The sequence below is a fragment of the Akebia trifoliata genome, chromosome 14 (assembly GCF_017979445.1).
Source record: "Akebia trifoliata isolate Shusen 1 chromosome 14, ASM1797944v1, whole genome shotgun sequence".
Taxonomy (NCBI): Eukaryota; Viridiplantae; Streptophyta; class Magnoliopsida; order Ranunculales; family Lardizabalaceae; genus Akebia; species Akebia trifoliata.
In genome coordinates, this window is record NC_141388.1 from 29,667,947 (window position 1) to 29,693,523 (window position 25,577).

A 25,577-nucleotide genomic window follows, 5' to 3' on the forward strand; every position below is an offset into this window, starting at 1 on the left:
TTAGCTAAGAACTTTCCATTTATTTTTTGTTCCGATAAATATGTTTGTGATGTTTGTCCTCAAGTGAAACAAACACATTTAAGTTTTCCAACTAATTCTATTTCATCAAATAAACCATTTCAGTTGATTCATTGTGATATTTGGAAGTTTCTCTCAATCATCTTTTTCCGGTGCACATTTTTTTCTTATCATTGTGGATGACTTTTCTCGATGTACATGGACTTATCTAATGTGATTTAAATCGAACACCAAATTTTACTTAAAATCCTTCTTTGCAATGGTTAAAACTCAATTCCATTATAAAATCAAAGAAGTTTCCTTCGGTGATGGTGATATTTTCCTTCCTCAAATCCAACAAGTATGTTCTGACAATGGGACCGATTTTTTATCCAATGAAATGCAATAATTTGTTTCTCAACATGGAATTGTTCACCAATGTAGCTGTGTTTCCACACCTCAACGGGGTTGTAGAAAGAAAACATAGACACCTCCTAGAGGTTGCCCGTGCCTTGAGATTTCAAGCTCACTTACCTCCCACTTTTTGGGGAGAATGCATTCTTACTGCTGCATACTTGATCAATAAAACACCCACGTTTTTATTAAATGGAAAATCTCCTAATGAAGTTTTATTCCATGCTCTACTTTCATATTCTCGCCTTCATGTGTTTGGCTGCTTGATTTTTGCCCACAATGCTCACGTAAAGCACAAGTTTGATCAACGTGCAAAATCGCAGGTCTTTGTTGGTTACCCATATGCCCAAAAGCGAAATCACATACACAACTCATGAAGTGCACAAGATTTTATTAGATGGAAAATCTCCTCATGAAGTTTTATTCCATGCCCTACTTTCATATTCTTGCCTTCGTGTGTTTGGCTACTTGATTTTTGCCCACAATGCTCACGTAAAGCACAAGTTTGATCAACGTGCAAAATCGCGGGTCTTGGTTGGTTACCCATATGCCCAAAAGGGATATCGCATATACGACATCACCACTAAAACCATTTATGTGTCTAGAGATGTTACCTTCCATGAAACCATCTTCCCTTTTCAAGACATCTCCACCCCATCGAATCCCACTTTTCTCAGTCCATTGCCCATTGAAGATCATCCACAATTTGACTTTGCACCCCACCAAGTGGCCATTCCCACATTTTCACATTCTGTTCCAACCGCACTTGCCCCCGAATTCGCAATTTGATTCACGATCTGGTTTTGAATTGGCTAACCCATCCATTCCATTCACAAATTCCTCTACCACTCGTTCCACTTGAGAACATCACCTTCTTTCTTACCTCGAGGACCATCATTGTTCGACTTCTGCTATTTCTTCCACATGTGAGCCCAGGTCATTTTCTCAAGCAATAAAAGATCCTCGGTGGCGTGAAGCTATAACTATTGAGATTAGTGCTCTTAAAAGCAATCGTACTTGGGCTCTTACACATCTTCCGTCCCATAAGAAGCCGATTAGGTGTAAGTGGGTCTACAAAATTAAACATCAGTTAGATGACACCATTGATTGCTATAAAGCTCGTTTGGTTGCCAAAGGTTTTACTCAAGTTGAGGGGCTTAATTATCATGACACCTTTGCACCCGTTGCCAAGCTCGTTATTATTCAAGCACTTTTTTTTATTGCCACTGTCAAGCACTGGTCTCTTCACTAACATGAAGTCAATAACGCCTTCCTCCATGGTGATTTGGAAGAAGAAGTTTACATGCAATTCCCACCTGGGTTTGCTCGAAAAGGGGAGACTCGTGTTTGTCTATTACATAAATCACTACATGGCTTAAAACAGGCTTCACGCCAATGGTTTGCCAAATTCTCCAATATTCTGGTTTCTCACAATCACAAGCTGATTACTCTTTGTTCACATGCACCACTGGACGATCCTCTACCTTTATTCTGGTCTACTTTGATGATATAATCATCACTCGGAATGATGATTATGCTATTAAACACCTTAAAGATTTCCTTGCTCAGAAACTTTTCATCAAAGATCTTGGTCGTCTCAAGTGCTTCCTTGGTATTGAAGTAACTCGCTCTCATCAAGGCCTTTTTCTATGTCAGTTCAAGTACATTATGGATATCCTCAAAAACACAGGCTTACTCGATGCCAAAAATTCTCTCTTTCCAATGGAGCAACATCTTCACTTGACTCCAACCGATGGGAGTCCCTTACCGGATCCCTCTATTTATTGTCGCCTTGTTGGTCGTCTTATTTACTTTACCATCACCAGGCGTGACATCGTCTATTCGGTCCATATTTTAAGCCAATTCATGCAAGTTCTTCATACCAGCCACATGGATGCTGCCATTAGAGTCCTTTGTTACCTCAAAGGCTCCCCTGGAAAAGGCATTCTTCTTTCCTCATCTAGTTCACTACAATTGAGTAGTTTCTGTGACTTCGATTGGGCTGGTTGCCTGATAACTAGACTATCAACCATCAGTTATTGTACTATGCTCGATTCCAATCCAATTTCTTAGAAAACCAAGAAACAAGCCACCATCTCTTGTTCGTTTATCGAAGCAGAATATCGTGCCATGGCCACACTCACCTCAAAACTCCAATGGATAAAGTATTTACTCACTGATCTTAGTATTCCTCATCCATCTCCCATTACCATTTATTGTGACAATCAAGTAACCATCCACATAGCTGAGAATCATGTGTTTCACGAGCGAACAAAACACATTGAGCTGGACTGTTACTTTGTTCGCGAGAAGGTTCAATCCAAATTAATCACCCCTCGATACATACGCTATTCTAAGCAAATTGCAAACCTCTTTACTTAGTCATTGTGCAAAGACCCTTTTCACAAGCTCATTAGCAAGTTGGGCGTTACTCACGTCCACGCTCCACCTTGAGGGGGAGTATTAACCAACCAAATCAATCAATGATCTCCCAACCAAATCAATCAGTGATCTCCCCAAATTTTTGTTTCCTTATTTTTCTCTTTATTATTACAATGAGCTGTACATTCCTATTTGCTTGATTTTTCTTTTTCTATTTAGATTGTAACATGCTTTTATAAATATCATTGAATATACCTCTTCTTTCATTAAGAAAGAGAACATCAAATTCTTTTTCATTTTCTTAATTTTATAGATTTACAAAAATTGAACGATTCACAATTCTTCAACTTGTAAATTAGGGTAGAAGTTTTGGAATGAGCTGATTTTTGGTGAGGATGATTTCTTCATCATAGAAATCATACTCACAAAAAATCAGCCCATTTTAAAACTTCTAACCCATGTTTTGAAAAATGTTTAGCACAATGTTTGGCTCTCTTTAGGGCATCTGAATGTTTCCTTACATGTATACATACCAAATTTCTAGACAGTGTTTTGTCTTGTATAAGTTAAATTTTTTGAAATTTGGCGATTTTTTGTTAGGGTGATCTTTAGGGTGAGGAGACCATCCTCACAAAAAATCAGCCAATTCTGAAAATTTTAACCTTAGTTTATAAGTTAAAGAATCGTGAATTGTCTATTTTTAACCTTAAATATGCAACCATTTTTCATGGGCTTAGAAGTTTCGGAATTGGCTGATTTTTAGTGAGGATGATCTTTAACCCATGTAGGACAAAAAGTATTGGCTAATTTCTTGTGAGGATGATCATCCTCGCCAAAAATCAGCCCATTCTAAAACTTCTAATCCTATGTTTATGAGTTGAAAATTATGGATCGCCAAAATTTTAAAACCACTTTTGATGGGGTTAAGTTTCAAAGATGAGTTGATTTTTGGTAAGGATGATCTCCTCATCATAGATATCATCTTCTCCAAAAGTCAGCCCACTCTGAAACTTCTAACCCACGTAGGGAAAAATGTGTTGGCCAAATATTTGGCAACTGAATGACTCTCGATATATATATCCAACATTTTGTCCTCTGTGACTTAAAAATTTCAGATTGAGTTTATTTTTTCTGAGGATGATCTCTATGATGAGGATATCATCTTCACAAAACAATTTGAACCTTTTAACCCCATCAAAAGTATTTTAGAATGTGGACCGTCGATTTTTTATCAAAATTTTTTGATATGAGGAATATCTTCATAGAAAATGAAATAAAGATCAAGGGCATTTCGGGAAATTGAAGAAAATTTTGTCGTTTTAATTTGACTCACCACAAGATCAATTTGAAAAATACATTTTTCAGACATCTTTACAAAGAGCAAAGATTTACTCTTGCACATAGTAACTTTGGGGCAGAGTTGCTTATCCAAATGTGACTCCTCGACTTCTAGCTGCCCATAGGAGCTAGAAGTCCTCAATAAGTCATATCCAAACACCCACTTACTTTATGAAATTTGTTAGCTATCAAACCTTGGAGTGGGAATCGACATTAGAAAATTCAAATTGATGAGGATAATTTGTTACTCAACAAACTTTGCGGTGGATCTGACCACATCAATGTATGGCATTTAATAACATGATCTGATACCAAAGGGTTATAGAGGACGGAAATTTAAGAACTTTGAAAAAAAATTGAAAATAAAAGATAATTTTGACAGTTGAATTTTAGTTTTAAATTTACAAGTTCGGTAGCCATCCATTTTCCACACAAAAGATCAAGCTAAAAAAAAAGAACTTTTTTTTAAATTGTTTTCTTTGATTTGAGTTGTTTCATGAAATCTAGAAGTCTATGTATGGGATTTTCAATTGGATAATTGTTGTGGTCCCAAAGAAAAGACCCTTAGTAAGATTTGAAATCTTATTAAGTAAGTCATGCTCATGAGTTTAAAATTCATCCGAGATCGAGATGTATCACCCAAGTTAACTCGGTATCGCGGTTAAACAAGACAAACTCACAAACTTATTTGAGACGAACACATATCGTGAGATAAGTGAGATGTCTTAGACTAGATTTTCTAATATCTCGTCTGAGTTAAACAAGACAAACAAGTTAAATGTTCTCAACCCTATATTCTTTCACCCAAATTGATTTTTCTTCATCTTCTCAATTAAGTGAACAAAAAAATAAGGTTTTGGGAGAAAACTTCCTCTTCTTCATCCGATTCAAGATGAAATCGAAGTGGATTTGCTTCATTTTCCTTCAAATAAAGTAAGTCTCATCTTTTTCCTTTCTTCCTCTTAAGATTTTATTTTTTCTCTATTTTTTTTAAAATATTTTATGTAATGTGTATTTTAACTTCTAGTTTCTAATGGTTAAGATATAAAAAATGTATTTTATTTTAATGGATTTCAACTTTACAAATGATGGGTGAAGTGGATGAACTTGTGAGATGGGTTAGGGTTTATGGTATTCTTTTTTATAGATTGGGGTTTAGTAATTTTTTTAAATGATGATTTGAAGTGTTTAATTGAGTTATGTTTTAATTTGATAATTGAAAATAACATTTTTAGTTGAGAAATTGATTTTATTAGAAAATAAGATTTTTCAATAATAAGGGATAATCCTTATTTAAAAAATGATTTTTTCAAATAAGATATTATTATAGTGAATAATGTGTTGAAAATTCTAATTTTTCATTGTACGTGGCATCATATTGTTAAGAGATGGAAAATGTATTCTATTTTAATAGATTTCAACTTTTAAAATGATAAGTGAAATAGATGGACTTGTGAGATAGGTTAGGGTTTGGATTTATTTTTTCTTAAATAATGCTTTAAAGTATGTAATTAATTATGTTTTAATTTAATAATGGGAAAGAGCATTTTTATTTGAGAAATTGATTTTGCTAGGAAATAAGATTTTTTAATAATAATGGATAATCCTTATTTAAAAATTAATTTTTTCAAATAAGATATCATTATAGTGAATAATGTGTTGGTTGGAAATTTTAATTTTTCATTGTACATGACATCGTGTTGTTAAGAAATGAAAAATGTATTTTATTTTAATGGATTTCAACTTTAAAAATGAGGAGTGAAGTAGATGGATTTGTGAGATAGGTCAGGATTTAGGGTTATTTTTTTTATAAATTGGGATTTAATAAATTTTTTTAAATTATAATTTGAAGTGTGTAATTGAGTTATGTTTTAATTTCATAATTGGAAAGAGCATTTTTAGTTGAGAAATTAAATTTGCTAAGAAATAATATTTTTCAATAATAATAGATAATCATTATTTAAAAAATAATTTTTCCAAATAAGATATCATTATAGTAAATAATGTATTGAAAATTTTAATTTTTTATTGCACGTGCAATCATGTTGTTATATTTTATTTATATTAATTAATTTTACAACATATTTGATCTATATATTTGTTTTGGTTGACAGCATGGTATTGCATTTGAGGGACTTAAAGAAAAGTATAATGTAATCATTATGATAAAATAATGAGTGGGGGCATTACACGTCTTAAAGAATATTTGTCTTCTAAAATAAGAGAAGTGACAACTTGTTAAAAATGTCCTTAAGAGACTCGATTGTTGATAAGGAAGCAAATGATAACGAAATCGAAATTAAAAATAATAGAAAAAAAAAAACATCAATGAAAAGATTTCATGAAATGGCTGAAGGTGGAAAAGAGTTTGATGGTAATATACCTATAGACGACTCAAATGACAAGTCGCTCGATTCTGCTGAAAGAGAAGAAAATGCCCAGATGAGAATGACATGTGATATGAGTCGACGATTTTTACAAGAAAACAATCATCGAAGAAGACATTTAATTTCAAATATTCTTAGTAGTTCTAAAGGTTGGGGTAGATGACTTGACACTTCATTTAAGACAACGAAGAAAAGTGGAGTATTATTCCAAATTTTAAGTGTTAGGGATGGTCATGAATTACGAAAGACAGTGAGAGAATTAAAAAATGTCGAACAAGAACTAAGATTGGCAAAAAAAGATGTACATGATGTTTCGAACAGAGGATTGAATCCTTACTTGTATAGGTCAAAATAAGTCACATAGAAAAAATTGAAAGGATCATATAATGGGAAAAAATATTAAACAAGATTAACCAAGTAATTACAAAGTTTTTTTTTAACTCAGTTTCATTTCATGCAGTCAATAATCTATATTTTTAGACTATGATGGATTCTATTGTAGAGGCAGGGAGTGGCATTAGGAGTCTTACATCATACGAGATTGGAAAAAAATTTGGATATTGAAGTAGATGAATTAAGAGATTATATCAGATCCTTTAAAAATAAATGACCAATCTATGATTGTATCGTGATGTGTGATGGGTGGACATTAAAAAATACGATGTCCATCATCAACTTCATGGTATATTCTAATAGAAATATGATATTTCAAAATCAATCAATGTAACTGGAATTAGTAAGACATTAAAATACTTACTTGGATTGATAAAGAAGGTAGTAGATGAAATCGATGAAATAATGTTATTCAGATTGTGATAGACGATGAAACAACATATCAAATTGCAGGTTTGGATTTAATGTTAAGAAAATCTTATATATATTAGACACCTTGTGCCACACATACCATCGACTTAATTTTGGAGGACATGGAAAAAAGATGTATATGATGTTTTGAACAGAGGATTAGATTTTAAATCAGATCTTCATATGACGAGTAATAATTATGTGTTTTTAATATAGTTTAAGTATTAATATTTTACTAATATCATGATATTAAGAAAATTGATATTGTCATTTTTTGCAACGTATTATTTAAATCCTCAGTTTTAGTATGATAATTTCTTAATGGAAAACAATGAACTTTTTCAAATAACGAAAATTATTATAAAAAAGTTGAAACCAGATATGATTAACTAAGGGAAGATGATAGATCATGTATCAATGCATACTATTGTCAAATAATTCAAAGTTATTTTAAAAATATTATATTTATAATTTAATTATAGTATATAAATTTTTTTTTATCGTTTTTGAATCATTCTTTACATTTTAAATAGATTAAAATGTTTATTGTCACGACGGGGGAGTTCGGTGATAATCTAACTAAAAACATGAGTAAAATTTCTTTACCAAGTAATATATAAATAATAAAAATAATTTATACAATAATAAATACTAAAATATTTAACATTTTTTTTTCTTATCAGATGGTTGGTGGTATAATTATGGTCATGATGCACCTAATCTCGAAAAAATAACGATTAAAGTCTCGAGTCATACTTGCTTGTCTTTAGGTTGTGAAAGAAATTAGAGTATTTTTGCTCTAATCCACACTCGTCCTCATAATAAGTTCAAAATGGAAAAGTTAGGGAACTTGGTATTTACACATTATAACATGAGATTACGAGTTCGCAATATCATGGACTGTAGATCAGAAGATAGTTATTACAATCCTTTTGATATAGATTTCATATTTGAGTATAATGACATATTAGACTAGTAGTTAAGAGAGACGGAAGATCTTTAGATGGATAATAATGATTTTACTTGATTGGATAGAGAGATTGGTACCTAACCCGAAAGAGATACGAGTAAATCTCCATTTTTGAATGGTGGCAATGATGATGATGAAGGTAGTAAAGAGATACAAAATAGAGCATTGGATGCTTAAAAACCTGATAACGTGATTACGATACAATATACCAACCATGGTGCTAGACCATTCGATAATAGACGCAAGAAATTGGCAAAATAGATAGAGTTTTGTAGTGATGATGATGATGAAACTCAAACTCAATATTATGGTGATGGTGATAGAAGTTATGATTATTATGGATACCCTCAAGAGACGAATATAAATGAGAATGATGCATCCAATAACTATGGTGTTGAGTTTGGACATGACAGTTCTTATTATGATTATGACCAACCTATTGATGTGTATGGGTACGGATATTCTTATTTATATCATGGACAAACAAGCTCAAACTATGAATAAAGGGAGCATAATCATACTGTGAAGACGTGATTTATTCAATTTTGAATATATCAACCACTTTTTGAGGATTTGGAGTCGCCACCATTCATATTTAAAATGGGTGTGAATGGTCACCCGGATTATTTTTTTTTGAAAAATCATGTTTTTAGCATTTGATGACTCTCGTATGGATATGACTCATTTGGTCCAACTTTTGATTCAAGGTAAGGGGGTCCATTTTATGGAGTAGGGAAGGTGTTAGGCATCCTACTCCATCCACCGTTGGTAGTAACCTCAAACTTGATCAATTTAAAAAAAAAAAGAATCAGAAAATCCGATATGTGTCCTCAAGTATGAGGGGATTTGATGTTGGTTCAACCCATTGAGGGCACCCTTATTGAAAAATGGGCCCTTTGATGGTTCAAACCATGGTGGTGTGTGTGAAGGTGCATAGAAAGGGATGAGTAGAATAGGGGAGTTTGATGGGTGTTCTTTGTCCAAATCCACATTTCTCCTTTGTTGACTTTCTTTGACTTTTCTTGATGAATCCCTTTGATCTTCTTAGATTTGCTTGAGAAGAAGTTGAGAGTTAAGAATTGAAGGTAATAGAGGTGAGTTGAGAATTGAGAGTAGTGAGGTGAGTTGAGAATTGAGAATTGAGAGTTTGAGAGTTGAGAATACTGATATGAGTAGAGAATTTTTTTTTAAAGAGTATTTTTCTCAAATTTTCATTAGGTAGTGAGGGTTGAGAATGAGGGGGGTTTTATAGAGTTTGAGAGTTATTTTTAGGGGTAAGATGGGGTAAAATGAAGAGAAGTGGTAGAATGGCGTGGGGTTTAAGAGAAAGGTGGGGGTAAATTAAAGAGGATTGAAGGGCATTTGTGTAAGAAGGGTAAATGGGTTATTTTACAACCCAAATGAGTTGGATCTTTCAACCAATTTGGGTTGAGTGTTAGATGGAATAAAATGAATAAGAGTGGTTGAGAGGATGAGATTGTGTAAGAATGTAATAAATTGGTGAAATGAGTTGAGGGGATGTGATTTTAATTAAAAGAAGGGGTTGTGTAAGAGGGTGGTTGATGATATTTTAGGAGGGTGGGGGAGATGATGCCATGTGTCAAAATGGGTGAAGATGAAGGGTTGAGATAGGTTGATGGGAGAGGATGATTGTTTTATTTGAGAGGAAGGGTATGGATTTATATTGTAGATGTGGGTTTTGTAGGGAATGATGAGGGTAGATTAGGGAGAGGTATAAGTTAGGGGTGTGGGTAGATTAGATTTTATAAGAGAAAAAATGATGAGTTGATGTGTGTAGATTAGGGGATGTATAGGTTAGGGGTGTGGGTAGATGATGTTTAGAGAAAAGGTGATGGGATAGGTTGGGGATGAGGGAGGTGAGTTGGGGTGGTGACATGTGTCTCACCTTGATGATTGTGGTGATTGGTTGTGATGTTGGGTTGGGTTGAGAATTGGGTTTGGGTAATGAGTTGGGCTTGGGTAGAGTGTTGGGTAGGTAAAGTGTTGGATTGAGCTTAGGTTGTGGGTTGAATATGAATGGATTGGAATTGAATAGGCTTAGGTAATAGGTAGAATAAGAATGAGTTTGGGGATTGAGTTGAGTGGGCTTAGGTGAGGGTAAAATAAAAATGGGTTTGGACTTATGTTGGATTGAGTTGAAGAGTGTAGAAGGGTGACGAGGAATTGGGGTTCATGGGCTACGTGGGAAGCCTTATGCCATTTATTGAAAGAAATAGAGGGCTTTTGGAGGTATGGTCTTTCAGGGCCCAATTCGTTTTTTACTATTTTTTTGGGCATTTTGCGTCGAGGGCCTGATCAAATTTGGGTGTTTACATATACTAACACGAGCGACACCACAACTAACGCCTTTACTTCTTTTTTCTTCTTTGGAGACTATCGATCTCATCTGCACTTGATGAACAAGAATATAATGTTGATTTAAAATTACTTTTATGTGATTGTAGTTTGTATATTTTAACTTATTATCAAATATATCTAATTAATCATTTTTTGATTTACTTTTTTATTTAAAATATCTTTTGTATGTGAGCGGGTTACATGCTCAATCGAACATTAGTGCAAATTTCAACTCATGTCATTGTGGTGCTTCGCTTATGTGATTTCTATTTTTACAAATCTTTCTTAGTTAATATTTGTCTTAGATTCGAATTACTCTAAACTCAAATTGAGTGTTATATTAGTATTTAATTTATTTTTACATTTATGAACCTACTCGTGCATTTGCATTTTATCAAATTGTAATTAGTGTTTTGATTGATTCTTAATGACTCAATGTTTCCTTATGTTTACTTGGAACTCTAGAATGTGTGACGTCTCGCCAAACATTAACATAAAATCCCATGTCAGATCTCGAGACATTAAGTAGTGCCTCGAAATTTCGGCGTAGTCTCCTCTGTTTATGTTAGCATTCCAAGGCGTTCAACCTATACCTGATAAACGACATGCATTATCCTGCATAGATACATACAAAATATAATACCAGCGGAAGCCTATATACATCTAATAACGTACGATAGATCAGAATACGAAATAATAAATAAAATGCAGTATTATACAAACATTCATCACTCTAACAAAAGTCCTAACGCTCAATATAAGACTCATAATACTATTTGAACGAACTAACACTACTAGGGGGTATATCCCCAATACTTACCAAGTAATGAACTCTGATCGTCTATTTGACCTACCAGATAGTCTTCACTCTTGTTTTACACCTGCCTCGCCAAACTCCGGATCTGAAACTAAAAAATGAAGAAGGAAATGGTGAATAACAATGATTACCCAAGAGAGAAACAAACAATTTCTACCAATAGCCTCTCCTAACATGAACGAATAAATATACTGAATCATTTTAAAATATTTTACAGAAGAAACTATGATTAACTGATACATATTGCCAATGATGTGTAACTAAATATTTTAAACTCATATTACATCAATCAACAATACCCACTATAACATTATCTTTTTATACAAATCTAATTGATCAAATGGAAACATTAAACATGCATTTCATTTTATATATCAAAATAAGACAATAGATACATAATACACAATGGTGGAGTAGTGGAATTAGAGAGTTGGGATTCACGACTGGATCGCTCTCAGTCGGGATAATAAAGTAATAGTTCCTGATTTTGTGGCTGGTCACTGTTTACCACACTTACGGGACTATTTATCTAGCTCAGGCTGACCGTTTGACGTGATCGTAAGCAATGGGTCTCTTTTCGATGTGTCAAAATGTTTAACTACTATAGATTATTAGTGATCACTGACTAATCATCTTCGTCTGTGCCTATCAGGCGTGCATGTGATTCCCAAATATACAATCCATTCGTATACAACCACCTTTACATTACAAGTTCACTGGTAAAGATAGAGAGAAATAAACTAGAATTCTAGTTGTGACTCCACTCTAATACGCGTCACAGACCACGTATGAGCTTGGTAGTCTCTACCGTATATCCCAGGATAGTCCACCACTCCGGATGATATGACGTATTATCCCTTCAGGAATTCACAGACTCTTTAACATCTCACAAAATAACTACATATATATATATATATGGGGGCAATTCATGGGATGTCTTAGAAAACTATGCATGTCAGCCATTGGATCTAGCGTCATTCAACGGTTAGATCTTATTTTAAGGAGAAAATGCGGGCCAACTGGATGCCATTGTTGGTTTTAAAATTTTTGAGGTATTTTCAAATACCTCCTTCCATTGCTTTTATTAAAATTAAAACCCTCTTTCTTCTCTATCAATTCTAACAGTCTCTTTCTTTTATCTCAAGAGTCATAGAAATCACAAATTCAATAACTTGCCAAGAATTCATTAAATTTATTTATATAACTATAAAAAAAAGAGTAATAGAGATTGAGAAGAAGTTTTTTATTACAGATATCAGGATACTAGACAGTTTTAACTTGTGCTTATTGTATACAAGCCCAAGCATATAATAATGTAAACCTGTATATTCATGGATAGGGAATAAAACATAATTATCGTGAGCTCGTTTCATTGAGTTCTAGAAACTTATCTTAATTTACAAACATTTCAAGTTTTACCAAGTAAGACCTTCTCATTAATCCCCCATCAATCACCCAAGGTATAAAATCTCTTTTCATTCCCCTATGTTTCGGTTACAAAAATACAAAACCTATTATTGTTCATTCTTTTTCCACTAACATTTCATAGAATAAGAACTAGAAAATTAGCCACCCATTTTCAACCCCATAATCCTTAAAATTTCATAAAAATCCCAAAAATAGTCACAATGTTACATCTAAATTGCAGTCCGAAAAACCCTTCATCTAATTTATTTATTTTCAATCAAATTTGGTGTCTGGAAAATCATTCAAAGGAGTCTCAAGACCTGTATGTTTTTTCATAGTAAGAAAATTTCATTAAAAGCATTCAAAATTACTATTGAGAGAAGGCTTTTTGAATCATGATTTCTATTGCGAGAAGAGACTGTTGAGAGAAAAGACAAAGAGTCTGTTCGATTTGATAGGGAAGAAAGAGGGTTTTAATTTTAATAAAAGCATTGGAAAGAGGTATTTGAAAATACCTCAAAAATTTTAAAACCAACAATGGGATCCAGCTGGCCCGCATTTTCTCCCTAAAATAAGATATAACCGTTGAATGACGCTAGATCCAACGGCCGACATGCATAGTTTTCTAAGACATTCCATAAACCGCCCCTATATATATATATATATATATAATTTTCATTTGAAAATAAAGAGAAATTAACAATACAATGTTGATAATGGATATCCAGTTTCCTATTATGCAATTGTGGCTACCCGGCCTAAAATAAATAACGAAACCGAAAAGTAAATAGCGCTTTGCGCTAACAGAAAGTAAATAAACATGCAACTAATAACATTATCCTTAGATATCCGTTCACCAACCTACACATAATACAACAATGTAAAATGCGGACATCACCCCTCGGGTGTAATTCTGATAGTTTACCGTTTCATACAATTTTTTCTTTTTTTTCGATTTTTACAATTTTCAATCTCTCAAACAAAATATCTACTTTCTGATATTCATCAACTCAATATGAGTTTATTGAATATTAAATCATTTTTTCAATTATGAAATTCATTTTTTTCAATAACATTAAAAAATACAAAACTTATATCAAAACGGGGTTCGAACGGTGAACATGACCCAACTGACGGAAATAACCCAGTGAAATATCCTACCCACGTATAATTTGTTATAAAATACAATTAAACATAACAAATATGCAAGTTCTGGCGTGAATTTGAAATAATCAATTGAATTTTATATTTTTGAAAATATATCACAAATTTTTAATAAAATCCTAAATACAGTTTTCATAATCTACGATTATTAATAGAAATTGAAAGTTCCTTACAATCTCTAGGCGACAGAATTGAAGCATGTGTGCATAAATTGAGGTAATTTGGAAGGAAATCGAGGCATTTTGAACTTCAAGACGGCTATTTTTGAATCTAATCTGATAGTTTCGAAAATCTCGACGCTGTCGTCATTTCTTCCTTCTACGAATGAGGACAGTTTGATCCCGAAATGGATGAAATCTAGGGTCGAAAGTATGAAATCCCCCGTGTATATATATTTGGATCGGGTTCCGTAGACACATAAAGCTATTCATAAAGTTACAACGTTTTTGTCTTATATGGTTAAAAAGGTTCAAAATGGGCTAATTTTTTGTAAGGATGATCTCTATGGTGAGGGAATCATCCTTGCAAAAAATCAACCCATTCCAAAACTTCTAACCCCATCAAAAATGATTTACAAAAATTAGACGGTCTAAAATTTTTCAACTTGTAAACATGCGGCTAGAAGTTTCATAATGGGCTGATTTTTGGCAAGGATGATCTCCTCACCATAAAGATCATCCTTTAAAAAAAAAATCAGCCTTTTCCAAACATTTTTGCCCATATAAGACAAAATGCGTTGTAGCTTTATGTGTATACGGATCCTAATCCTATATATATATAGGGTCCCGTTCAGCAACAAACATTTTGACAAAACATTTTTCAAAACATGGGTTAGAAGTTTTGGAATGAGCTGGTTTTTTGTGAGGATGATCTCTACGGTGAGGAGATCATCCTCACCAAAAATCAACCCATTCCAAAACTTCTAGCCCCAGTTTACAAGTTGAAAAATCGTGGACCGTCTATTTTTTGTAAACCATTTTTTATGGGGTTAGAAGTTTTGGAATTGGCTGATTTTTGGTGATGATGATCTCCTCACCGTAGAGATTATCCTCACCAAAAATCAGCCCATTCCAAAATCTCTAACCCATGTTTTGCCAAAATGTTTGTTGCTGAACATTTCCCATATATATATATATATATATATATATATATATATATATATATATATATATATGGGTCGGGTTCCGTATACCCTATTACGACTCACATTGCGACACACTGTTTTGCTTATATGGGCAAAAATGTTTGGAATGGGCTGATTTTTTGTGAGGATGATCTCTATGGTGAGGAGATCATCCTTGCCAAAAATCAGCTCATTATGAAACCTCTAGCCCCATGTTTACAAGTTGAAAAAATTTTGACCGTCCAATTTTTGTAAATCAATTTTGATAGGGTTAGAAGTTTTGGAATGTGATGATTTTTTGCCAGGATGATCCCCTCATCACAGAGATCATCCTCACAAAAAATCAGCCCATTCCAAACATTTTTGCCCATATAAGACAAAACGCGTTGTCTATATGGTTGTCGTTTGCGTTCGGATGCATTAGTTTTAACAGTAGTTTTAACAAAAGTTACCCGACCGTTGGATATTATTGAATCGGACGGCCGAGATTCTCGATTTCGTTTAACTTATAAGTTATGGGCTTTTTACAGCGCGCACCCTCATGTTTGGCGTTATTAGTGCCACCTCCCCGAGTGATTTACAACGACAGATCTCGGCCCTCTCGTCTGTTCTCTCTCGTTTGTTCTCCCTCGAACACCTCTCTCTCTCGCTCTCGCTCCGCTGAAACTCTCCTCTCTTTCCCTGCAACTCCATCGACGAAAACCTCTCTCTCCCTCTCGCTCTCGCTTCGCTGAAACCCTCATCTCTCTCGCTGCAACTCCATCGACGAAAACCTCTCTCTCCCTCTCTCTCTCTCTCGCTTTGCTGAAACCCTCGAACCTCCTCACTCTCGCTCCGACGAAGCACGAAAACGAACGGCTTCTACTAAGTTACACTCTCTCGCTCTCGCTGTCTCACGAGCACGAACGATCTCTCGATAACTGTAAGTTTATTTTTTTTATTTTTTATTTTTATTTTTTTATTTTTTTATTTTTTTATTTTGAAATCTCAAACACTGGTAAAATTATTTGTATAATTTGATTTCCGATTTTATGAAGACAAATAAATCCAGAATTATTTAGGTTTTTTTTTCGAATTTTTTTTTTTTTTTTTGGGTTATTTATCACGAACGGCTCCTACTAAGGTTTGATTTTGACCTTCACTTTGATGCTTCTATGATCCATGTCTTTTGTTAATGCATTTGACATACTACTGATTTCTTTATCAATTTGGGGATCCATATTTTCTTCGTTGATTCTATTGATTTACATGTATTATGGTGTTTATTTTACGATTTTTGAACATGTCTTTTCTATTTTTTGAATATTACCTTTGCTCTCCTGGCATTGGGCATGTTGTATGGGCCACTTTGATAATGGAAACCGTTGATACTGTTGTTCCCCTTTGATCCATCAAAAGAGAAATTCCCAAGTTTAAATCAAGATTGAGATCAGTGGCTACAAAACAATAATAAGAAACATACTTTAGATCAATTCATGTAAATGTGTTTTGTTGGAGGCTCACAACAATAGCACATAGTATCATCTCCATTACAACTAACTCAACAAAACTGGATTAATTACATTGACTAATACCTCCAACCTATCAAAAAATAAAAAACAATAAAAACAAAGTAATACCTCTATTGTTCCTCTCAAAAGTAATCTCCCTCTCATATGTGCTCAACTCAAAGTTGGTGACGGCTTCCTTTCCATTACATTTTATGGTCGCCTTGTCACAAGCCTTGATTTCCGTAATAATAAATAAATAAAATGACATTCACGTTAGTTTTTAACTCTATTAAGTTTGAGAATTTGAAAAACAAAAAAAAAATTGAGTATTAGGGTGATTGAAATTTATGATTTACATGTATCTATATTTTCAATTTGGGGATCTATATTTTCTTCGTTGATTCTATTGATTTACATGTATTATGGTGTTTATTTTACGATTTTGATATTTTTTTTGCCCTTAATCGAGTAAAATTATGTTTTTTCCTTTACAAAATTATGGTGTTTAATTTTTTATTTTTTAATATATATTTGATTTTGAAAAGTTGGATTACTTTTCCTATTTCAAGCTTTGTTAGAAATGGCTGAAGCAAAGCCATTTCTTAGTATGAGGAAACCAGTGGGATGTTTTTTTACCCTTAATCGAGCAAAATTATGGTGCTTATTATTTTTTTTTTAATATATATTTGATTTTGAAAAGTTAGATTACTTTTCCTATTTCAAGTTTTGTTAGAAATCATAAATGATTTCATTGAATTTGCTTCCAAATTCAAAAAGAATTATTATGCTTCCAAATCATAAATGATTTCATTGAATTTGCAAGAACATGGAATTCCTCCCAATTGATCACTCTATAAACCAATCCACTGTAATACAATCACTAAGGCCCACTTAACTTAACTTTATAAGTTAAAAAAATAAAGTAAATTCTAGTGATGGATCAAAAGCCATTGGGGATAACGAACTCTCGATTGGCGAATTTCGAGTTGGGTAGTTCAAAAATTTCCATTTTTGAGGAATTTCGATTAGAAATTGAGATACCCACTTCGAACACATTGAATCGAAATTGAGACACCCACTTCACGAATAACTGACGTTGTTTGTTTGCTCGGTAGTTTAGAAATTCTCATTTTTGAGGAATTTCGATTAGAAATCGAGATACCCACTTCGAAAACAGTGAGTTTTGAATTGGGTGGTGGTTATTTTTTAAAATTTTTTTCTAGTGGAGGAGGAAGAGAGCCTTCCACTTGATTGGAAGGCTGAGGAGAAGAAGAAACTCAAAGAGGGATTTTGGGGTTTCAAGTTGTGTACCCCTGGATTGGTTCAGAATGCTTTTATAGGGAAATGCATTGGAGTTTTGTTTGAGGAGTTGTGGTAGTTTATGGTATTAGTCAAGGGATGGGAGGAGGTTTTGGTAGAGTTGGTTATGAGTATTATTGGAAAGATGTTCAAAAGGTTCAGCCTTCTGAATCACAAGCTTATTTTGGAATAACTTTAATTCTTTAGATAGTTTTGCATTACCTTCAATGAAGGCATACGATTGGCATAACTTTGAATCTTCCTTTAATGCATTGATTGTGATTTAATGTATCAGTGAAAATATTTCATGGATACAATTGACGTTGACAAGTGTGGGGAAGCGAATATTGGTGAAACTATTGGATCTTCATCGAGAATCCAATTAGATAGTGGAGAACATGTTGATTGTGAGAGTCCTATAAAGAATGTTGAAAAGTTGAATGTACCGTATGTGGGGATGATCTTTGATTCAATTGAAGAAGCCAAGAAGTCTTATGAAGATTACGGGTATCAAGAAGGATTTTCCATTCGTATTCAAACAACTACTAAGGGTCGATGAGGTTCAAATGAGATAACTGGAATGACATATGTTTGCACACATCAAGGCAAATATAAGGCAAAAGAAAAAGATGTTGAAGCAACAATTGTGAATGAAAGCGCAAATAAGATAATCAGAAGAAGTTCTTCAACCGTTAAATGTGGATGTAAGGCTATGATGCGTGTTATACATGATTACAAGTGGACCGCAAAATGGAGAGTGTCCATTTTTGACGATGGCCATAATCACAAGGTAGTCACACCATCGAAGAGAATGAAGATGAGACCAAATCGTTGTATGCCTACAGTAGCTAAGGATTTAGTGGAAACATTCAGAAGAGAAAATATTCAAATCACTAAAGTGCCAACCATTCTTAGTGGAGATCTAATTGGCTTTGATGGTAGGGATTGTTACAATCACTTGAGGAATGTTAGGCATAGGGAGTTGGAGGTAGGGGATGCACAGTCAGTATTAAATTACTTCGTAACAAAACATACTGAAAATCCACAATTCTTTTATGCAATACAATGTGATGATGAGATGAGGGCAACAAATTTCTTTTGGGTGGATGCAAGGTCTAGATTGTCGTATGAATATTTTGGTGATGTGGTGACATTCGACACGACTTATCGGACAAATAAATATGATATGCCGTTCGCTCCATTTACTGGAGTAAACCACCACTTTCAATCTATACAATTTGGGTGTGCTCTTCTACAAGATGAGACAGAGACGACCTTCTTATGGTTATTTGAGACTTGGCTTAAGGCTATGGGAGGACGTCACCCAATATCGATGATCACCGATCAAGATTTGGCAATGAGGAATGCGATTGCCAAAGTTTTTCCCAACACACGTCATCGCCTTTGCATTTGGCACATCATGAAGAAGTTTCCTGAGAAGTTGGCTTATAAATACTTTGAAACTTGTGATTTCAAAAGCAAATTAGAGAGGTGTATTTGGTCGACATACACGGGAGAAGAGTTTGAAAAGAATTGGAAGAACTTGATTGTAGAGCATGGATTGGAAGGAAATGAATGGCTTGAACAATTATTTTATTTGCGGGAGTCTTGGGTGCCTGTGTATAATCGGGGTTATTTTTTTGCTGGCATGAATACTACGGGCCGTAGTGAGAGTATTAATGCATTTTTTGATGGGTTCGTTACATGGAAGATAAATCTAAGAGAATTTGTAATCAAGTATGAGGAAGCATTGAAAAAGCTTGTTACAAATGAGACCGATGAAGATTTTAAATCAGAACACAAGTTTCGATGTGTGAAGAATGACGAATTACTTCTCAAACATGCTGCGACAGTGTATACTAAAAACATGTTTGAGAAACTCAGGAAAGAATGGCTCCAAGTGAATCGACTTAAAGTTGAAGAAATGGGAATCGATGATAGATTTCATACGTATCGGATGACAACTAAGTTTGGTAAGTCCGAGGAGTTTGTGTTGAAGTTAAATTTGGATACTTACGAGGGTGCATGTGAATGTAAGAAATTTGAGTTCGTTGGAATAATATGTCGGCATTTTCTAAAGGTGTTTTTCCGTCTAGACATTGATAGTATACCGTCACACTTTATTCTTGGAAGATGGAAGAAAGGGGCAAACAAATTTAGGGTGATGGATTCAGAAGTAATGATCGATGGGAAAGAACCACCAATTGCATTGAGATTTGGCAATATGTGTCAACAAGCTGCTACATTAGCTAGTTTTGCATCAACTTCAATGAAGAGATACGAAATCTTCACGAATACCTTAAATGAACTATCCAAAAAACTTTCTGAAATTCAATGCGATGAAATGTTAGAACATGAAGTTGTAGTTGATGCATCCCCAGCTGTAGTTGATGCATCACAGTTGTTACTCTTGGACCCGAATGTCTCGCAAACAAAAGGTAGGAAGAAAGATGAGAAGGGCAAAGGAAAAGTTGAATGTACAGGTAGATTAAAAAGTAGTATCGAGTTGAGCCAACAAAAGAAGAAACGAAAGTGTGCATCATGTAAAGCATTCGAACACGACAAACGAATATGTCCTATAAATCCATATAAAAAGCGGACATGTTCTATAACCCAAGGTAAGTGAAATTATCTTTGTAAGAAAAAATATCACTTTAAAACATTTATTTATATTGTACAGTCTTATTTATAATTATTTTTTTTAATAGATAATGATGACATTCAAGAATTGGGTCAGGACATGGAAAGCGATCATGAGGCATTTCCGTTGAGTTAACAAACATGTTGGAGCAAGTTGCTATTTTTTGTTCAGTAAATCTGATTAGAGACATGAGTTTTCAAATTTGCTGTTTTTTTGCTACTTGTATTGCATTTCCAGGCCTTCCTTGTTCAAAAGGTTATCCCAAATATTATGTTCTGACATATCAAATTGTTATGACTATTGCCATGTCAAAATGGGTGTTGACATTTTATGTGCCATTTTTGCAGTCTATTTGATGAGTTTGGTCGAGATGGCCCGAGCCTATCAAAGCTTGTATTCGGGCTTATGAGAGGCATACCATTTTTGTTTTCTTCATCTTGCAGACCAATTTGTTATAATCCAAGGTATCACTTCAGTTAATTTTTGTTCCATGTGAAAATCTAGTGGTGAGTTGGTCCTATCATGTTCTATCCATTGTTACTTTGCATGAGAGGTGTGGGCTTATTTCTCACTTCAATTTCACAATTATTAGTGTTTTTCCAGCTCCATTTATTCCTTATTTAAGAGTTTGCAATCTTGGGATGGCCATGTTCAGTCTTGGTATGGTTCTGATCTAGGCCAACCCCTTGAGGTTACATTTGTGCAATTATAAACTGTGATAACTGGGTCAGTCCAAATCTGCCTAAGGATCTGTGTTACCCCAATAGGTAATAAACTAAAGTAAAGTCGATTGAAATGGTTTGGTTATATTCAAGGAAGGTCGGCTACTGCCCCAGTTAGAAGGAGTATGTAAGTTGAAGGTTCTAAAGACTAAGAGGAAGACAAAAAGGAATGTGGATTGAGATAGTGGATCCGAATATGAACATATTTGGATTTACCAAGACATGGCTTTACACAAAATTGAACAAGATATCGTTCATTCAGACCCAAAATTTGGGATAAAGCTTTGATGATGATGAGTATTGTTTTCACAGTGAGATGTATCTTTGCATATCAAGTGTACCATGGTTTTTCAGTGTATCACTGTATTGTACTTTTTCCTACGCTACATTTCGTTCCACCAGCTTGCCAATATGGTGAATGCTACTAAGATTTATCAAACCATAGAGAGGATTATTAGGGTATTATTTTTTGCTTGTGTTCCTATGAATGTGCATCTCTTTTCTAATGTAGTACTGTAGGTTCGGACCCACTCTAGTTATAAAGCTATAGGTTTGTTCTTTTATGAGGGCATAAGGCAGCTTCATAAAATCTGTGAAATATGATTTGTTTGGTAGATGCTTTTGTTTTGCATTGTTTTTTTATGTTAATATGAATATTACAGCTATTAATCTTCTAATTAATGTATCAAGGTAGATCATTTTAAACAATAGAAGTATTAGAACTCTTTTACGTTGAAGTTTTTCAAAAAGACTTCATCTAGAAATCCTTCTCACTTGAAGTGTTTCCTTCCATACTCAATTAACATCATCTCATATTTACCTGTTACAAATGTCAAGAGTAGTCACTCTTCTGAATTGGTCAGACTTATAAAATGCATGTTTTTTTCTCACTGTCTTACTCAAATGGATAATTAGGTATAGTAAGTAAATCATAGTGAATTGCACCTTCGCCTGATTTTTGAGTTATTTTGTTACAATGGCAATGGGTTTAATTTCTTCAGCATGTTCAAAATTTACATTGAGTTAAGTTGCACTCAAACCATTTTATCAACATATAACCCGCAAATAGTAAATTTGGAGATTTTTGGTTCTTTTCAATGGACTTAATTAGAAGTTCATGTTTCCATTTTTAATACCTTAATGAATTATTTTCATTTTTTAACTAATGCTACTGGACATGGCAGGGAACACTTACAGATGGAACTGTTTTCGATTCCAGTTTTGAAAGGGGTGACCCTATTGAGTTTGAGCTTGGAAGTGATCAAGTAATTAAAGGTGAGCATTAATGAATCATTGATTAATACTTTCTTACACTGGACCACCTTCTTTGTATTGTAAATAAATAATTTTTGTCACCTTCGTGTCTCCGTTTGTGTCATTCCAGCATTTTCCTTTCCTCTTGGGCTAGTTTTAGCTTCACTACTTTTAACTTCCAACACTGATAAAATTTTACGAGTAGATGGTGGGTTGATGCGATTATACGAGTAAAATTTTCAAGTAAAAATGATGTATTAAGAGCGACTATGTGATGCACAAGCACCCATCGAGCATTAACAAATTTTAAACCTGTAACATCCTAAGTTCCATATATTTGTGTTCTTTGAACTGAGCAATGCTAAGAATGGATTTTATACATTATTTTTATTTATGTATTCTGTTGTGAATGATTTGCCAACTGGGTTTATTTTTCAAGGGATCTAAGTAAGAATTTAATCCCATCTCCCTTCCACTACTACTAATAGAAAGAGACCATATTACCTAACTAGTCGTCCTACAGCGGCTCGACTAGACTGATGACTGCAAACAATGATGCACTAGTGAGGGTCTTCGACACTGAAAATTTTTCCTGCCTGAGTTGCTTTGCCTTCTCCTGGTCTATGAATGTAAGTACATTGTAGCATCATCTCCTCTTTACGATCTTCATTTGACAGCCACACCATGTTCTCACTAGCTTTAACATTTCTGCAGAACACTTCTGTTAGCCCCGATGGTAAATTGCTCACCGTTCTTGGGGATAGTGTGGATTGTTTGATTGCGGACACCCAATCAGGAAAAGTGAGTTACATGTTCAACTGGATTGGAAACTTCATTAGTGGTCTAGCAGTACTGAACTCTAATATATTTCTCTCTTTGTAGGTGGTGGGGAATCTAAGAGGACACTTAGACTATTCTTTTGCATCAGCATGGCACCCTGATGGGCGGATCCTTGCCACCGGAAATCAGGACACTACATGCAGGTTGTGGGACATAAGGAATCTATCGCAATCCCTTATTTGAAAATTTTGGGTTGGCTGCAGAAATCTTGATACCCCATTTAATTATATCCAAAGATATCTTGGGATCTTCATTTTTGCTCCCCTAGTTATTGTGGTCCTGTGCAAATTGCTAAATCCAATGTTGGGTTAGTACTATTAGATTTAGAGCAATTTGTTTGGGTGAATTTAGGTGACAATGGAGATGATTTATTATCTCCACTAATAATAAGATATTTGATGTTAATTTTGCTATCAAATGTGGTTGAGGTGGACGGTTCTCCTGTGTCTAGTTTCGAGCACAACCTTCCTTCCACGTAATGTAATTTACTTGGAAAAAACTTGGGCACACTTGGGTGCCACAACATCCAGTTTATTGTTTGGGGACTCAAGGGCACAATTGCCAGAGATCAGTATCTGTCATTGATTTGCTCCACCTAAGACTAAGAGCTTAAAAGCCTACTACATCTAACGTTTTGAAACTGTCTGAAACATATATTGAATTCTTTTGGAGAAGAAAAACAATAGATTGTGTTGTTGGTTTTCATTCATTTAAGTTTTTGAAATTGGAGATCTCTCTACTTATAATAGCACAATCACTTAGTAACGTGTAAGTTTTGAACTAAAATGTTGTTCATTCATTAAAGTTCAATCTTCAAGCATCAAAACTGGATAGAGGACTTGTTGGAATATAGAAAATAAAGTATTTTCTAGATAGAAAATAAAGGATTTTCAAGGGTTTTTTATATGGTCAAATTTGTTTGAAGAAGACAAATTTTGGGATAAAGGCAAGCTTCAGTTTGAAAATCAGTGAGAGGTAATACTCCCCACTGTAATTCCAAATAGCAACTCATAGCACAAGCTTCAGTGCTGAATCAGATCCACCTAAAATACTCTTACCTGATATTTCCCACTAAAATAACTTCTCATTCAGCAGTAACTGCACAAAACAAGTTTATATGCCAAAAAGGTGGTAAACTCTTCACTAGCTCGAATACAAAAATGTAATATGAGTTTCAATCCCTCATTTCTTCTCCACCAGTAATTAAGACAGACCGAGTAACATTCTTCGTAGCCATGCCGATATCATGATACTTAAACGATGAAGTTCATGAAAAAACATTAGATAACCATGTATGTATCTTCCAGAAGTTTCACTTATGTATCTTTCAAACCCATTTCTTAATGTCTCATGAATACCTTCAACCACATCATAACCTGTTCTTCCAAACATTTTTAGTGTGTTTCCGAAATACCCATTAAATATCATACAACATTCATCTGTAATCTTGATATTTGGTAATGAAACCACATGACTCAACGTGTTGGAATGCATATTAGTAAAGAAATCTGCTAGAAGATAACTGGTCTCAAACAAACAAGGGGTGGTGTTGAGGTTGGGCTAAAGACAATAAATAATTACATGCAAGATAGGCTAAAGGTAATAAATAATTAAAGTCAATATACAATATATATTCACTCATCAAGATCCAAAATCAATTATTCTCTTGAAATCTACTAAGTTCAAAGAAAATACATACCCATGACTAAAAACAATATGAAAATAACTATACAAATTACATGTAAACTCTTAAATACATTTGATTTTTTCTTGAATTCCACATGCTCCACTTCATAGAATTCTTGCTTCAAGTCATGGCATTGATCCTCTACTTCATGGAATTTCTCTTCAACTATATTACGATTACGCCTATCTTCGATAAAGTGCCTTGTGGCTTCCTCATACGATGAAAATGATTTGTAACAAGCTGATGGATATCTATCCACATACTGGTGACATTCTTCCCACGTGAAAAATATCCCGGTCTTTCTCCTTACAAAAACAACATAAAACTTGCCCATTTTGATAGCAAACCTGACAAAACCAATTGTGAATGATTTCACAAAATATGCATCAGAGATATATACATCAATGTAAGAATTGTAATTCTCTGTGAAGTAATAATAAATTCAAATCAGATCAAGTAAACCAATAACAAGAAAATTATCAA

General features: G+C 34.0%; 1 protein-coding gene across 2 annotated transcripts; it reads left to right on the forward strand.

Annotated features, from left to right (window-relative positions):
- Positions 1-18,056: 18,056 nt before the first annotated feature.
- On the forward strand, positions 18,057-24,013 carry LOC147386693 (protein FAR1-RELATED SEQUENCE 5-like). 2 transcript variants are annotated; one of them, XM_086424250.1, is made up of 6 exons: positions 18,057-20,846; positions 20,939-21,055; positions 22,498-22,588; positions 23,091-23,196; positions 23,282-23,368; positions 23,450-24,013. In XM_086424250.1, the coding sequence occupies exon 1, from the start codon at positions 18,531-18,533 to the stop codon at positions 20,574-20,576; it is 2,046 nt and encodes a 681-aa protein (XP_086280376.1). In that variant the 5' UTR covers positions 18,057-18,530; the 3' UTR covers positions 20,577-20,846; positions 20,939-21,055; positions 22,498-22,588; positions 23,091-23,196; positions 23,282-23,368; positions 23,450-24,013. The 2 variants fall into 2 exon arrangements, with proteins under 2 accessions (XP_086280376.1, XP_086280374.1); XM_086424248.1 differs by having other exon boundaries at positions 23,007-23,196; positions 23,450-24,012.
- The last annotated feature ends 1,564 nt before the right edge of the window (positions 24,014-25,577 follow it).

What these genes read in the sequence shown, in the direction of transcription:
- LOC147386693 (XM_086424250.1), top strand. Translation starts at nt 18,531, where the DNA reads ATGACATATGTTTGCACACATCAAGGCAAATATAAGGCAAAAGAAAAA.